Source organism: Sinocyclocheilus grahami, unplaced genomic scaffold (assembly GCF_001515645.1).
Source record: "Sinocyclocheilus grahami isolate Dianchi unplaced genomic scaffold, SAMN03320097.WGS_v1.1 scaffold228.1, whole genome shotgun sequence".
Lineage (NCBI taxonomy): Eukaryota > Metazoa > Chordata > Actinopteri > Cypriniformes > Cyprinidae > Sinocyclocheilus > Sinocyclocheilus grahami.
The window spans coordinates 347,971-363,090 of record NW_015505407.1 but is presented as its reverse complement, the minus strand read 5'-3'; the positions used below and the strand labels follow the sequence as shown (position 1 = coordinate 363,090).

Genomic DNA, 15,120 nt, shown 5'->3' with positions numbered 1-15,120 from the left:
AGCTCATCAAATATGCTTGACCTCTGTTCAGTCAGGTGTGACTGCACTTGTCAACCTGCCTGCCCTGTGAAAGCAGAAAATCCCATGCATGTAGACGGTACACACACACACACACACACACACACACACCTGCACACAAATAAACAAATAATGAGATGCAGAACTGCAGTGCTGATTGATTCAACAGCTCCACATCATGCTGTGAAATTCTCAAGAATACAGAGCGAGTCACTATTGGATTAAATTGTCCAATTGTATTATGCTGTAGATAGTTATACTGCCTACGTATGTAAATTAAATACAAGTAAACAACATGCATTTATGATGGAATCCATTGTCGCAGTTGCCCATGTTATTACTAAAACATGCTATATTTTGAAACCTAAATTATAGTCCCTTTCTATTATTTTGCAATAGAAATAAATTATTGTTGTACCCTGTGACTCACATAAATGAAGATTAATAGAGTTTGAGTGAGAGCCATTTTTCCTAGTCTAAACTGGCAGGGAACATCTGCCCCATGTGTCGTTATTCATGGGCATTTCCTACTGACGCACTTCTAGCCGAGCTAATGATGCTCCTGTCACTATATTTTGGGTTTAATAAGTACCCTGGACTCTGCTATCCTCAATGCACTGTTTGAAACGAGATGAGTAAGTCTGTGTGAAATTATCCCTTTTAGCACTGAATCTTCACTCAAGTTTTATTACTCAGTTTACCAGGGTGCCCACTGATTACAAGCGAATGGAATTAAAGGCTGTTAATGGATGTTCCACTTTTGACAGCATTTCCTGTGGCAAAACAGGAAATGCCATTGAGAGGACAGCATGAAGCAGTGGATAACTATGCCAGCGCTGTGCAGTGTTCAGCTTCTCAGAAAGCACAAGTTATTTCTCTCAGGCTTGAGGAGATTATTGGAGGCCCTGCAGGTAAGAGAGCTCCTCAGTCATTTTGATGCTTCGATTGAGTAGAGTTATATTACGGCTTTGGCATATGTGGAGAGCCATGGGTATTGCTGTAAGCATCAGGAGGTAAAAATGCAAATTAATACAAAAACAGATCAAGGTACGACTAAAATATGCTAAATGACAAATTGACACCTCACACGTGTGCACACAAAACTTAGTGTAGGATTTACTTTGATACAATTTTCACTTATTGAATTTCACAAAAACGTACAGCGATACGACAAGTAACATTGAATTACACATGAAATTTTGAAGTAGAAAGATCGTTTTGAAGTAGAAATAGTTTTGTAAAACAATCTTTGCTTTCGAGAAATTTTACGGTGCAAGACAATTCCTTCTTTTCCCTATACATGTTTTTTTTTCTGTCCAAATTCCACGACTAAGACTCAGTTAGTGATTGTTGTGATAACCTAATAAATAAATAAAACGTTGTAAATAATACTGTAATATTGTGCTTTACCTTGTTGCTAGGCAGATTGTTTTTTTGTTTTTTTTACATTACAATGAATGAACTGTAATGAGCTATAATAAAATAGCTATACAGGTTCAAAAATTAATTAGATTAAAATCAATGTATAATGTGCACATATTTATTTATTTTTGAGAAGCTGTGTAATAAGCGGGACCGACATTTTTACAGAATAAAACTGGGAGCTTTAGTTGCCAGAATAATTGTATAAATTAGTCAAATGTGAATAACTTAACAGAACAACCCATAAAGTTTACATTTTAAAACTTTTTAGAACTTGTAATTTAAAGAGAGAAAAAAATGTAAACCAGTAAATCCAACAGCCCTTTTCTGATGAATTAGCAAAATCATGACACTCTTGATGGTTAAACATACTGACAACCACCATAAAAACACAGGTGGTAAAGAGAAAGACACCATGAATCAAAGTTCATCAGCTATTCCACAAGCTGAGGTAAATACTAATATATAGAAAGTACACAGCATCATATACACAAATACAAAACACCATCATGGTAACATGCATAACGCTAAATGCACATTAAATCTATTCAATTTAAATGTAATCTATAGATTAAATTCTGAAATCTATGCTGTAGAATACTGCTGTTGTGGACTTGAAATAATTGTTATAAATCAGTTCTTCACCTTTGTGGCAACAAAATAAACAAACGATAAAACACAGACACACACAAAAGCCCCAAAAAATCCCCATAGTGCACACACACAACCAATCCTAGCTGTAGAGTTTGCTGAGGATGAAGTGAGTCAGCTGTTCCCATGACAACTACATTTCACTGAGAGAATCCATTAGGACCTCTTGGATCATTTTTGCAGAGGTATCAAAGGACTGAGGCTCATTCTATCAAACATCTAATGTGTTCCATTAAACTTTAACCATCATGACTTTAGAAGGTGGATGATTGCTCTTAGTGCCCACTCATCTTTATAAAATATTAAAACCTTTCTGGCTGAATCCTCCCTTTAAAGATGGTTCCCTAGATTTATCGAAGATCGAAAATAAATACATTTGTTCTACTCAAGTTCAGTTAAGGAATTTAATTATTATAAATCATTGGTACAAACTGTGACTGTGACTATCACCAGACTGGAGTCTGGCAGGAGAGAGACGATCTCAAGTGTGATGATGAAAGGCAATTAAATACAAACCAGATGTTCTGAATTTAGTCCTATTTAAGGATGAAAATTATTAAATTGTAAGTTGCTTCTGGAAGAACTGATGATGCTCATAGCCACCACATCTCTGATGAATGAGTTGCCAGGCAAACATAATTGACCCACTCTCAGACCTCTTTTCATCCCTAAAATTTCATGGCATGAAAAGCATTACAGCAATATCAACATGCCTTTATGGAGACACTTTAAGAAGGACACCTGGGATTTTATGACTATAAGACGATTGTGATATATGACTAAATGATGAGTCACGATTGTTTTGCATGTGCAAAAGAGATAAACAAAGAAAAGCACTACACCCCTTCTCCCTGAATAGAGAAATACGTCAGAGCTAAGAATGCTTTCTGAAATGCAAATCGCTAGATCCATTTATAACAACAAAAAATATACTGTTGCTGTTACGCTCAAAGATAATGAAGCATTCAGATGTTTTGATGCTGTTATCATCACAAAGCTATTTTTTCTTTCACCAAATGCTATATTCCTTCCTGAATGTTTAGGAACTGCTTGGAACAATTGTAGTTTTTGGTGCTAAACTGACATTGTTGAGTTTCACTTCTGTTTATGTATTATGTATTCATATCTGCAATGAAAGATAGTAGCTCACCACAGATGTTATGATGAAATGCAAATTCAGAGTGATGAATACAAAACGCCTTGGAACTACTAAGGAATTATTGGAACTTTTAAGGAATAGGTCACCCAAAAATTGAAATCTACTCACCCTCATGTCATCCAAGAGTTTGTTTCTATATTGAAAACCAATCAAAATCCACAAGTAATCCACACGACCATTAATTGTAGTGTTTTAACTTCAAACCGTCACTTCTGGCCAAAATAGGAGTCCATAATATTACACTTTCTCCGCCGAAAAAGTCCGTCCTCTCACATCAAAATCCACCAATGTATTTGTTTAGAACCGTTTTCACTTGTAAACGGTGCTTGATCTGTGCATATTTCTCTCCTGATTCAGATGAGCCAGAATAAATGGTTTCAAGTTAAAAACGTCTTGATACAAATACGCAGCTTCTCACTTCACAAGATGTTGACTGATGGATGGTCTTACTGGATGGATTACTTGTGGATTATTGTGATTTTCATTCATTCTGACGGCACCCATACACTGCAGAGGATCCATTGGTGAGCATGTGATATAATGCTAAAATGCTCCAAATCTGTTCCAATGAAGAAACAAACTCAAAATTCATTTTTGGGTGATTTATTCCTTTAAGAACTACTCTCATGGCAGTGTGTGGTTGCAAAACAAAGATATTATATTCCATAAGTATTGTATAGGCCTATGTATTTTACCGCTCTTTGAAATCCTTTGAAAAAGCAGGGCGAGTGAGTGTATTTCTACAGCAGAAGCTCACCCCTGGTGTGAGAGACTGGATGGTCAGATCTAGATGGAAATGAGAGGTGATAGTCAGATTTATCAGTCTCAAAGTGTTGATACCAGAAGATCTGTTCCAATATGTGGGCAGAAGCTAGTTAGTCCCCACTGGCCAGTCTCATCAATCTAATGCACCAGCCCTTCAAAAAAAAAAAGAGAGGGAGAGTGAACCATCACACTTTATATGATATTAAGTATTTATTTTCTATGGAAATTTAATTCAGAAGAAACAAAACCATATGAAGAAACTTGTATAATGGACAGAGTGAATGGCGAGTACATATTACATGCATATTTTTTGACATGCATTGCAGTAAACTATAATTGCAATATGAATGCCTTTTAGCCACGGATGTTGTTATTGGGAAAAAAAACTATGAAGTCCGACAATCACTCACAAAAGGGAACAATTAGGTGGGGGCTTAATATTTGCTTGCTATGGTAAAAAAACAAATCCTTATAAAATAATGTTGTATTTAAATGAACATTTTCGGTAAACGTAGCAGAAATGTTTCACACTATAGCCTGAATTGATCACTTCTGCTGATGACAAGAGGCAGAAACACTGATTAGATGTTAATGACATTCATGGCTTGTTTTGTCCCTCACATTAATGATAATTAAGCAAACCCACTGTCTTATCATGCACTGATCCTTGGGCACACTGGGGCTTCGTAACAATTCGTACATAATATTTGAGCATTATGCAATCTGTCTAACCACACTTAATGAAAATATAACATTTAACAGCACATATTACTACATGGTTGAATGAAATCCATAGTGTTTACTTATTTTTTAATGTTTGATGTTCTGTCTGCACTCTGGATGTATGGTTTAATGAGGCCTTTTAAGAAAGAATGATGAATCAGATAATTCACATCAAGTGCTAATCTAGTGCTAAACCACTTAAACTTACCTGCCATTCAAACCAGTGATAAATATAGCTACAATTACAAATTTGTTCGCAGATTGAGACCCTGCATTAAGCATTTCCCTCAGATTTGCATACATTTATTATAAAGCTGTGTCAAAAGATGGGCTATGATTGTTATGATAATTATTTGGTTTTGTTCTGTACATAAGACATGTCCTGTACATGTTTTTTGATACATAAGATACAGTGTTATATTGAAAATAAGACTTACATTTTAATTGTTTCTTTGCACAATCATGGTGGCACACAATGTCAGGTTGTGTGATTTTTTTTTTCTTGGCAAGGCTTCAGTTTTTATGGCTTGCCATCAAAATCATGTGAACAATCAGAAGATCAAGAATATTTCTTATTCTCTCGTCAACAATTTTAAATATTATTTCAACACTCTAAAAAGGCTCAGGATTTTATTTTGCCAATATTCAGACTTTTATTTTTATTTTTTGAATGGCATATGGTCAGTTCATTCACAACTAAAGGCGTTGGCTCATGGTCAGATGGTTTAATGGGTGCATCTGGCTCTCGGACTAGACTTCAGTTTGTTAGTGGCCAAGTTCAGCATCTGGTCTCTGTCAAACCTGCCATAATCACACATACAGGTATAATTAGTTAGTTAAATAATAAAAAAGAAGGTCCTTTATATTGTCTTGAAAAACTTGTATTGAGAAATTCCAGGAATATTTTGCCTGACCAGAAATGGAATGGTCTATGTGAGTTAATGATCCAATCTCTCTCATCAAGGCATATTTATAAAGCCATCTGTAACAACAGATGCTCTCTCAGTTTAGATTTCTACTGGCCAGCTAAAATGGTGACCTATGGGGCATTAAGCAAAACAGCCTGAGTCCAGATCAGAGCTTGTGGATGCTCTGAAATTCACTGTCTAACAACCATAATACAGCGTCATTCATTTATATATGTCATGCGAGTCGAATGTAATTTCAGTCTCATTGAAAGTTGCCAGGACATGCTCATGTGCCACTCAGAATTAGAATAATTCACTCCAAATGAATCTTATAGCACATTTTGTCGTCTTAAATCATGGTAGATTTCTGTGTTAAATCGATGCAGATTGTTTAATCATAAAACATCTTTTAACAGGCTCCAAAAAATCATCTTGTTTCCTGAGTGATACAAAAGCTTATACAAAAGGTAACTTTAATACTTATCCTATGAATTTTGGATAAAAAGTACAATGTTACAACAGCAGAGAGCCATTAAGAGTCATCAGAGAGGATAGTGTCAAGTGCCTGAATTTGATTCTCCTCTGTTATATAATTTCATTTCCGCACAACCCCTGCGATTAGAAGCAATGGAATAGCGAAGATTCTTCTTGATTGAACTGATCATGTAATCACTTGAACACGATTTTATTATCAAAATGTGGACTAATTGCAAATTTACCACTGAGGGTCAGTGTTCTTTTTCTAAGTGGGATCTCAGTGGGGAAATAACTTATACATATTATGCCTCCGAGCACCTGATAATCATTGGTGTTTTACTATGTCAGTTGAAGTTTGTACTTATGAGGAATGTGACTTAGTACAGTGATGTAGACAGAAAGTATTGAACATAGACATAGATGAAGAATGCCAACCTACAAGTTGAATGAACTCAATAATAATATGTCTTAAGAGATACCAAAACAACATGCAGTATTGCAGCTTGCTACTATACAAAGCCTCCAGATGGTGTCCTGTTTTTCAGGAAATTAAGCCAATAGCAATGCCTGACAAAACCATAGTCTTGACAAATCTGTCAGTTCAAAGCAGCGAAGTCAAGAACTTATAAACCCCAAATGCAAAAGCAGCAAAGATTAAGCATGGGTCATATACAGGTGCATCTCAATAAATTAGAATGTCGTGGAAAAGTTCATTTATTTCAGTAATTCAACTCAAATTGTTGTAAGATTATTGATGCCATTTGGCTAGATCAGAAGAAGGTCACCGTCTGAAAAAACAAAGAACTCTCACGAGAATCAACATTTGAACTCTGTCTCGCAAGCCTAAAGCAAGACACCCAACTGAGAGAAACAAAAGCTCCACGCCTTCACTCTTCCCCTCTCTCCCCTCATTTCCATCTGAACACAGGACACTGCAGAGATCACCAAAACCACCTTTCTTAAATCAGAGTTTATAACAAGGCAACAATTCATGTTTGATGCCGTTTGAAAGGTCTCTGTGTGTCTGGTAAAAGGGTCTCATTCTCTTAACAATAGAACAGGTAGCCATAAATATTGAAAATAGAGACCAAAAAATGCAGATGAGCTGAAGGCCACTGTCAAAGAAACCTGGGCTTCCATACCACCTCAGCAGTGCCACAAACTGATCACCTCCATGCCACGCCAAATTGAGGCAGTAATTAAAGCAAAAGGAGCCCCTACCAAGTACTGAGTACATGTACAGTAAATTAACATACTTTCCAGAAGGCCAACAATTCATTAAAAATGTTTTCTTTCCTTATGAAGTATTCTAATTTGTTGAGATAGTGAATTGGTGGGTTTTTGTTAAATGTGAGCCAAAATCATCACAATTAAAAGAACCAAAGACTTAAACTACTTCAGTCTGTGTGCATTGAATTGATTTAATACACGAGTTTCACAATTTTGAGTTGAATTACTGAAATAAATGAACTTTTCCACAACATTCTAATTTATTGAGATGCACCTGTATATTAATTTTCATAATGCTGGCAATTTGCAACATCACTGATGTATGTGTGTTTTGGTAATTTTCTCTTTCAGGCTGGTGATAAGACCTACAGCAGTGTGGTCCTAGAGAAATGAACAGACAGATAGATAGGCACTCAGAAAAGTATATACATTTTAGGCTTCATGTTGCACAGATTTCCACACAACTATATATTTTTTTCTCCAGGTAGACTGTATGTTCCCTTACGAAAATTAACCATGTTTTTACTACAAAAAAACATGGTTAAACCATGGTAACCACAAATTAACCATGGTTTTGCTACACTAACCATATAGTTTAGACATGGTATTTGTAGTAAAACTGTGTTTATACAAATGGTAGCCTAATCAATAAGCCAAAAAAACAACAACCTTGGTTACACTTTTACTGTAATAAAACCATGGTTAAATCTGAATGTTAAAAGTGTTTACCTGAACTATGTAGACATGGAATGGATTTTTTTTTCAAACGCACTTATAGCATGGCCAGTAGCCTACACGTTTACAGTGTGTCGAGCGGGCGCAGCAGCTGCCATTCCGTTGTACTTCGGGAGAAGGACCGTACGAGTGCGTGCACAGCAACACGAGCAGTTGGAAGTCGACTGCACTCCCGAGGAGAGGAGAGGAGAGGTCAGAAAAGAAGGGCTGCATAAAGTGAGCAGTGTTGATGTCCTTACAGCTGCTGTTCTAAATCGTTCTCTATCTTTTATTTTAAAGATATAATCTTTCCGTTTGACTTATTTAGAAGGCGTTTGGCATTATACAGGGGAAGCGCATAATGGAGCCTCCAACAGTGACTGTTAGTGATTTTTCCGAGCGGTATCCTTTAATTCTGCAAAACTTGAGCTTTATGGAGGAACCAGCAGGACTTCTGTCTAACTGGAGCGGAGGCAGCGAGCCGAAGGCGGTGAGAGGCAGCACTGCGGTCGCTATCGCTGTGTGCATCACCGCGCTGTACTCTGTCATCTGCGTGGTGGGACTGTTTGGAAATATTCTGGTTATGTACGGTGTGGTCAGGTAAGAGAAATTGTTTAGTCAGTGAATATGTACTTTAGAAGTCTCTGAAAGTGGGATGATCATTATTTATTTAATTTACCACACTTTGACATTAATAAGCAAGCACAGGTAACCCACTTTGCCCTAACTTTGCTGGTTTACTGTAAGAAGTGCACAAAGTCTACAGAGAATGATATGAGCATGCAAATATGCATCCTAGGTATATCTGAACCCCTGGGATATAGGCTACCCCTGTATCTACAGAGAATGTGGGGGACATGGAGTTTTGTTTGGAATCTGAGCAAGTGGTGGAATGTGAAAGACAGGGCTGAGGGCTGAAATTATATCACCCACAGATATGCCAGTTTAGTTTATGGATAGTTTTTGGAGGAAGAACAATTTTCACAGCATGAACAATTCAAAACTCAGTTGTTAAAGCTGCTGTTATCATTTGATTTCATGTCCTTTTCCTGCACCTACAGTGCCTGGGTATTAACTATGAAATCTGAATTATGTAATCAGATTACAAAAAATTAACACTTGTAATTAGTTTATATTATTTTTTAAAATACTCATAATCAGACCACAGTTACTGTTTTTATTGATTATATGATTAAATAATGTTTAAAAATGGCAGTAAATTATTCATAATTTATCGATCCTCCCTATTGTTCCTTTTATCTTTCTTTTTTTATATAAGCCTATTGCTTATATATGTTTGGAAAGTCGTTCAGTTTTGTGAAATTGCACACAGACCAGCCACTAGTCAGGTGGCTGTAATAGCCTAACAGCATAAACAAATAAAATACTTTTACGATTTAATTAATTATTAGCTTTTCATCAGTTTACAAACTCCCTGCTGTTCCTCACAAACCCCAGTTTGGGAAAACCATGATGTAATGTATTGTTCCATTTTATGTCAGTATGGAACAATATTATCCTATTCAAATTAACATGATAAACAAGTTAGGTCAAAAACAATTTAAAAGTAATTAGGTTATATTAACTAAAATGTGTAATGAAATAGATTACATTACTAACTGCAATTTTTCTCATGTAATTTGTATTAAGTAACTGACTACAATTTGTAATCTTCCCAGCACTGTGTAGCCTATAGAGAGAAAGAGAGAGAGTTCCTTATATTGTGGTTCTATACTTGACTCCACAAAGGCAAAAGGGTTTCTTATAAAAAAGAAAACACATTTGCCACAAAAGGCTTCATTAGGCTAAAAATGAATCACAAGTATGTTAATATCAAATATGTTGTGCGATAAAACAAAAACTTACATTTGTAATTAATGTTTTGATGTCATGGTTGGAACTCCGTAAAGGTTCTAACACTGTAAAAAATGAAAAGATACTTGAAGCACCATTTGGGGCTCCCCAGAAACCCAATGTAGAACCTCTAAACACCCTTTCAAATGTACCGTAAGGATTCTTTTTTTTTTTTTTTAAACAGAACCCATAAATTCCTGCAAGAACTCTGTCAAAAATTCCTCCACAAACTCAACTAAAGCTTATAAAGCATTCTGTACAAATCTGTTCAGGTGTTCCAAGTAAAAACAAAAACTTACATTTGTAATTAATGTTTTGATGTCATGGTTGGAACTCCGTAAAGGTTCTAACACTGTAAAAAATGAAAAGATACTTGAAGCACCATTTGGGGCTCCCCAGAAACCCAATGTAGAACCTCTAAACACCCTTTCAAATGTACCGTAAGGATTCTTTTTTTTTTTTTTTAACAGAACCCATAAATTCCTGCAAGAACTCTGTCAAAAATTCCTCCACAAACTCAACTAAAGCTTATAAAGCATTCTGTACAAATCCGTTCAGGTGTTCCAAGTATGAAATGAGCATTAAAACGCTGTATAAAATGAAAATAATTTAAAGCACAAATAATACAGCTCGAGTAGAATCATTCCCAGGAAAAGGATGTTAGCAGGCACATAGCTAATTATTCATTAGAAAATAAAATGCTGTGTTTACGTTACGTTACATTTAAAATAAAGTATGAAAGTGTACGTATGTAGTTCATAGCTTTAGAAAAATGTGTGTATTTTGCCTATTTAGGCAAAAGAGAATAGGAGGGAACAGAAATTCAAAACCAAAAAGACCTACAGTATTTGGTATGTTCCTTCAGAGGGTTCAGATCACATAACTATTACAATTGAGCTAGATCACATCTTCCTAATCTATTCACAACACATGTCTTCAGGAGTGCAAAGCCACTGCCTAAGAGGCACAGTCTGAATGGGCTAATCATATTCGCAATGTCTGGATTGCTAGTCTTTCACAGAAGCCTTTTCCCATTTGAGGACATAAAAAAACAGAAGAGAATATTAAAGCATATCAGCCACTACAGCCTGGAAGGCAGAAACTGTACATCAGGAAGTCTGATGTGAAAAGAACTCAATAATAATTCCCCCATAAGTTTCAATTACAGACAAAAAATCTTGAAATCTTGAGGCATTTGAAATAAATGCCTTTTAGATTGCAAACACATCAGAATTTCCCCCTCATTTGAATCCATTAGTTCTCATGCTGCACACAAAAAAAGACTTTTGACTTTCTTGTTTTCCAGTAAAAGATATCTAAAAGTCCCAAAAAAGAAAGCAGAAACACCGTTACGTGAGATTTTATTACTTGTTTTTAGATTTAGTTTTTTTAGTTGTTTATGCGTAAAACAACAAAAAACTATTTGTGACAAAATGTGTATTTAGTGGGTTTTCTAACAATACAAAAATGTATACAAATCTCAAAATCATCAACACATTATGCCCACGCCATTCAGAGGTCAATAAAATGGCTCTACCTCTAAACATTATTTTCCAGAACTGGTCCGTGACAGAAATAAGTTCCCTGATACAATGAATTAGTGTGAAACGTGATTCATGGCAGTTCTAAATAAGAGTACAACTGGATGAGGGACTAGTGTAAAATTAGAGATGCAAACATGAATCATGGATATACAACAAAACATGTCATGCATTTACAAAAGACTTAATGGAACTTATAATAATGGAGTTATTCATCTCACCACATGTATAGCCATGTACAAAGAGAGGAACAAACTGTAATGTCACTAATGGGTGTGCTGTCTTCTCTCTTCCTCTCTGTGAGACTTCAAATGTCAAGTCCTCCAAAGAGCTCACTGTGTGTGGGCACCAGACAAATCTCTAAGAGAGCATAATCAATTTATGCCTTTGGCATTGGGCTTTTCTTTAGTAGCTGTGGTCACATCCTTTCAAAGGATGCCCCATCATTCATCAGCCCACAACTAATTTGGAATAAAAAAAGAGAAAATTATGAGCTGATTATTGTATGATATCATAGAGAGACTCTTGAGACACCTTAATTTAATGAAAGCATGTTGTTAGCACCTGCTGTTAGATGTTGTAACTACACTTTATCACAATTTCTGCATTATAGCCAAATCATCTATTATATCCTTAATAATAATAATAACAGTAATAATGTAAAATATAATAATATTAATATCTGATATAATAATAATCTGAGCAACTAAAATAATGATTGTTCAAAAAAATCTTTACTAGTGGCTTAAAAATAAACAAAGAGGTATCTGAAAAAAAGTTTGAAAAAAATAGTATATTGTGAAAACAGTATATTTTATAAATGTTGTGTTTTTAATGGAAAGCAAATAGGATAGCAAACCAAGTTCTGAAAAATGTTTTATAATGTTTTTATCACATCACCAGAATATAAAAAATAATGAATGTGCCAATGCATGCCATCATTTTCATAGGTTAACATTTTAATTCTTGAAACAAAAGTTGTTTACAGTGTGGAAGGGTGTTAAAATCAGAATCAGAAAGAGCTTTATTGCAAGGTATGTTTACACATACGAGGAAGAATGACAGTGACAAGACACATAATAAAAAGGGGAAAAAAAAATAGGATAAGTGAAAAGGAAATAACAATATACAAAAAATTATTTAAAAGAGCACATATGGTTCTTTTTTCTGCATTTTTTGAGTTGATCATCATGTTAATCGTATCTGATATTTATAATGAAAAGGGCAAAGCAGAGAAGAACCTCAAATCATGCACAATCAGTGCATCCCATTCATCTGCATCTGTATTCATCAATGTTCATATCGTCACTGCAAACCCAGGTGCAGCGGATCGACATTCGAAAATTATGAATTGCTTATCTCGTTGAATCTCTCAGACTGACTTTTACTCTTTTTTTCTTCAGGTACACAAAGATGAAGACAGCTACCAACATTTACATCTTTAACCTGGCTTTGGCCGATGCTTTAGCCACCAGTACTTTACCCTTCCAGAGTGCCAAATACCTCATGAGCACCTGGCCATTCGGAGAGCTCTTGTGTAAATTGGTCATTGCTATTGACTACTACAACATGTTTACCAGTATTTTCACTCTGACAATGATGAGTGTAGACCGTTACATTGCCGTGTGCCATCCAGTAAGATCCCTGGACTTCCGCACACCCATCAAAGCAAAGATCATCAACATCTGCATATGGATTCTCTCCTCTGCTGTTGGCTTCCCAGTCATGGTTATGGCCGTTACTAGAGTGACAGACACAGGTGAGGACAAAATGAGTGGAAAAAAGTATTTGAGTAATATTTTAGATAATAGTTAAGAACAAATCTATGCTGAATTGGTTAATGCTCCCAGAGCAACACACAGTGTTTATTTCCTGGATGAATCATTCTTTTCGAAAAAATCGGTTAAATTAATAATTCAATGACTCGCTCAGTAGGACAGTCGCTTGTCTTGAGTCCTTAATTAATAATTTTTTAAAGGAAGGTAGATTGACATTAAAGGGATAGTTCACCCAAATGTATTCTGAGAGCTCTCTGACCCTCCCATAAACAGCAATGTAATTACCACGATCAAGGTCCAGAAACGTAGCAAGGAGATCGGTAAAATAATCCATGTGACATCAGGGGTTCAACCATAATTTTACAAAGCTACGAGAATACTTTTTGTATGCAAAGAAAACAAAAAGCTGCGTCACGTGGATACGCTGTTTTCGTTGAAATCAAAGCATAAACAACGTAGAAAACGTATCCGCGTCACGCATCTGACACAGAATAGCATACGCTGTTTACGTTCAGTGGATATTCTCCAAAATGCCACCAGGGCGACACGGAGGAGACGAATTGTTGAATAAAGTCATTATTTTTGTATTCTTTGCGTACAAAAAGTATTCTCGTAGCTTCATAAAATTATGGTTGAACCCCTGATGTCACATGGAATATTTTACCGATCTCCGTGCTACGTTTCTGGACCTTGATCGTGGTAATTACATTGCTGTCTATGGGAGGGTCAGAAAGCTTTCAGAATTTATCAAAAATATCTTAATTTGTGTTCCAAAGATGAACGGAGGTCTTATGAGTTTAGAACAACATGAGGGTGAGTAATTAATGACAGAATTTAAATTTTTTGGTGAACTAACCCTTTAACATAAAGTCAATAACAGTGTCCAAATCTGCATTGTTAGTAGGTACAACATTTGGTATGAAACTTCCTTGACAACATTATGTTCTATATAGTATAAATGTGTGTAGTATGGATGAAATTTGGACGCACTACATTTATCATGTTGTCATTATTGCATTGTCTTGCTTCACTGCCATTCACAAATCCTCTTCTTGCGCACTTCAGATTTTCATGTACTGGTCTATGAATTTGGACATACTACTTGTCTAACGTTTTAGTAGTAGGCATGCAGGAAGTCACTTGTCATCACCTTGTGTAACGATATATTTGAGGACTGTTAAAAAAAGAATTAAATTAAAACTGATTAGTAAATTTAATTAAGAAATTACTCTATACTCACCTTCTTATCTTCTTTTTACATATATTCTCCACAGGCAAAACAGTCTGCATGTTGAAATTCCCAGACCCAGACTGGTACTGGGATACTGTGACCAAGATCTGTGTTTTCATTTTCGCCTTTGTGGTTCCTGTATTGGTCATCACTATCTGTTACAGCCTGATGATCCTTCGCCTCAAGAGTGTGCGCTTGCTGTCCGGCTCCAGAGAGAAAGACAGGAACCTCCGGCGCATCACCCGCATGGTGTTGGTGGTGGTGGCAGCCTTTATCATCTGCTGGACCCCCATCCATATCTTCATCATCATCACAACTGTGGTGGAGATCGACCGGAAGAATCTGCTTGTGGTCGCCTGCATGAAAACTGAAGCGCTTTCTCATGTCAACAGTTTTATCAGTTATGGTTCACTGTATTTTTAAATAAAAAAGAAAATAAAAAAATATGATGATGAACCGTCATCTTGGTACCAACGTGACATTCAGTTGCCCAGTGTTTCAAACAGAAATGCACCACCAAATATGCTAATTCTACCATCACTAATGAAGCACCACAATAAAAAATAAAAAATAAAAAATTCACCGTGGCCTAAAAATTCTGGGGTAAAAAAGGACTATTGTCAGAGTAGCACAGCTCTCCAGAAGGCAC

General features: G+C 35.9%; 1 protein-coding gene across 1 annotated transcript; it reads left to right on the top strand.

Moving 5' to 3' along the window:
* The first annotated feature begins 8,428 nt into the window (after positions 1–8,428).
* Positions 8,429–14,894, top strand: LOC107597127 (delta-type opioid receptor-like). The gene is made up of 3 exons (XM_016288073.1): positions 8,429–8,667; positions 12,866–13,221; positions 14,515–14,894. The coding sequence occupies exons 1-3, from the start codon at positions 8,429–8,431 to the stop codon at positions 14,892–14,894; spliced, it is 975 nt and encodes a 324-aa protein (XP_016143559.1).
* The last annotated feature ends 226 nt before the right edge of the window (positions 14,895–15,120 follow it).

What these genes read in the sequence shown, in the direction of transcription:
- LOC107597127 (XM_016288073.1), top strand. Translation starts at nt 8,429, where the DNA reads ATGGAGCCTCCAACAGTGACTGTTAGTGATTTTTCCGAGCGGTATCCT. An exon ending in GTTATGTACGGTGTGGTCAG is followed by an intron (nt 8,668 to 12,865) that starts GTAAGAGAAATT and finishes TTTTTTCTTCAG; the next exon opens with GTACACAAAGATGAAGACAG. An exon ending in TACTAGAGTGACAGACACAG is followed by an intron (nt 13,222 to 14,514) that starts GTGAGGACAAAA and finishes TATTCTCCACAG; the next exon opens with GCAAAACAGTCTGCATGTTG.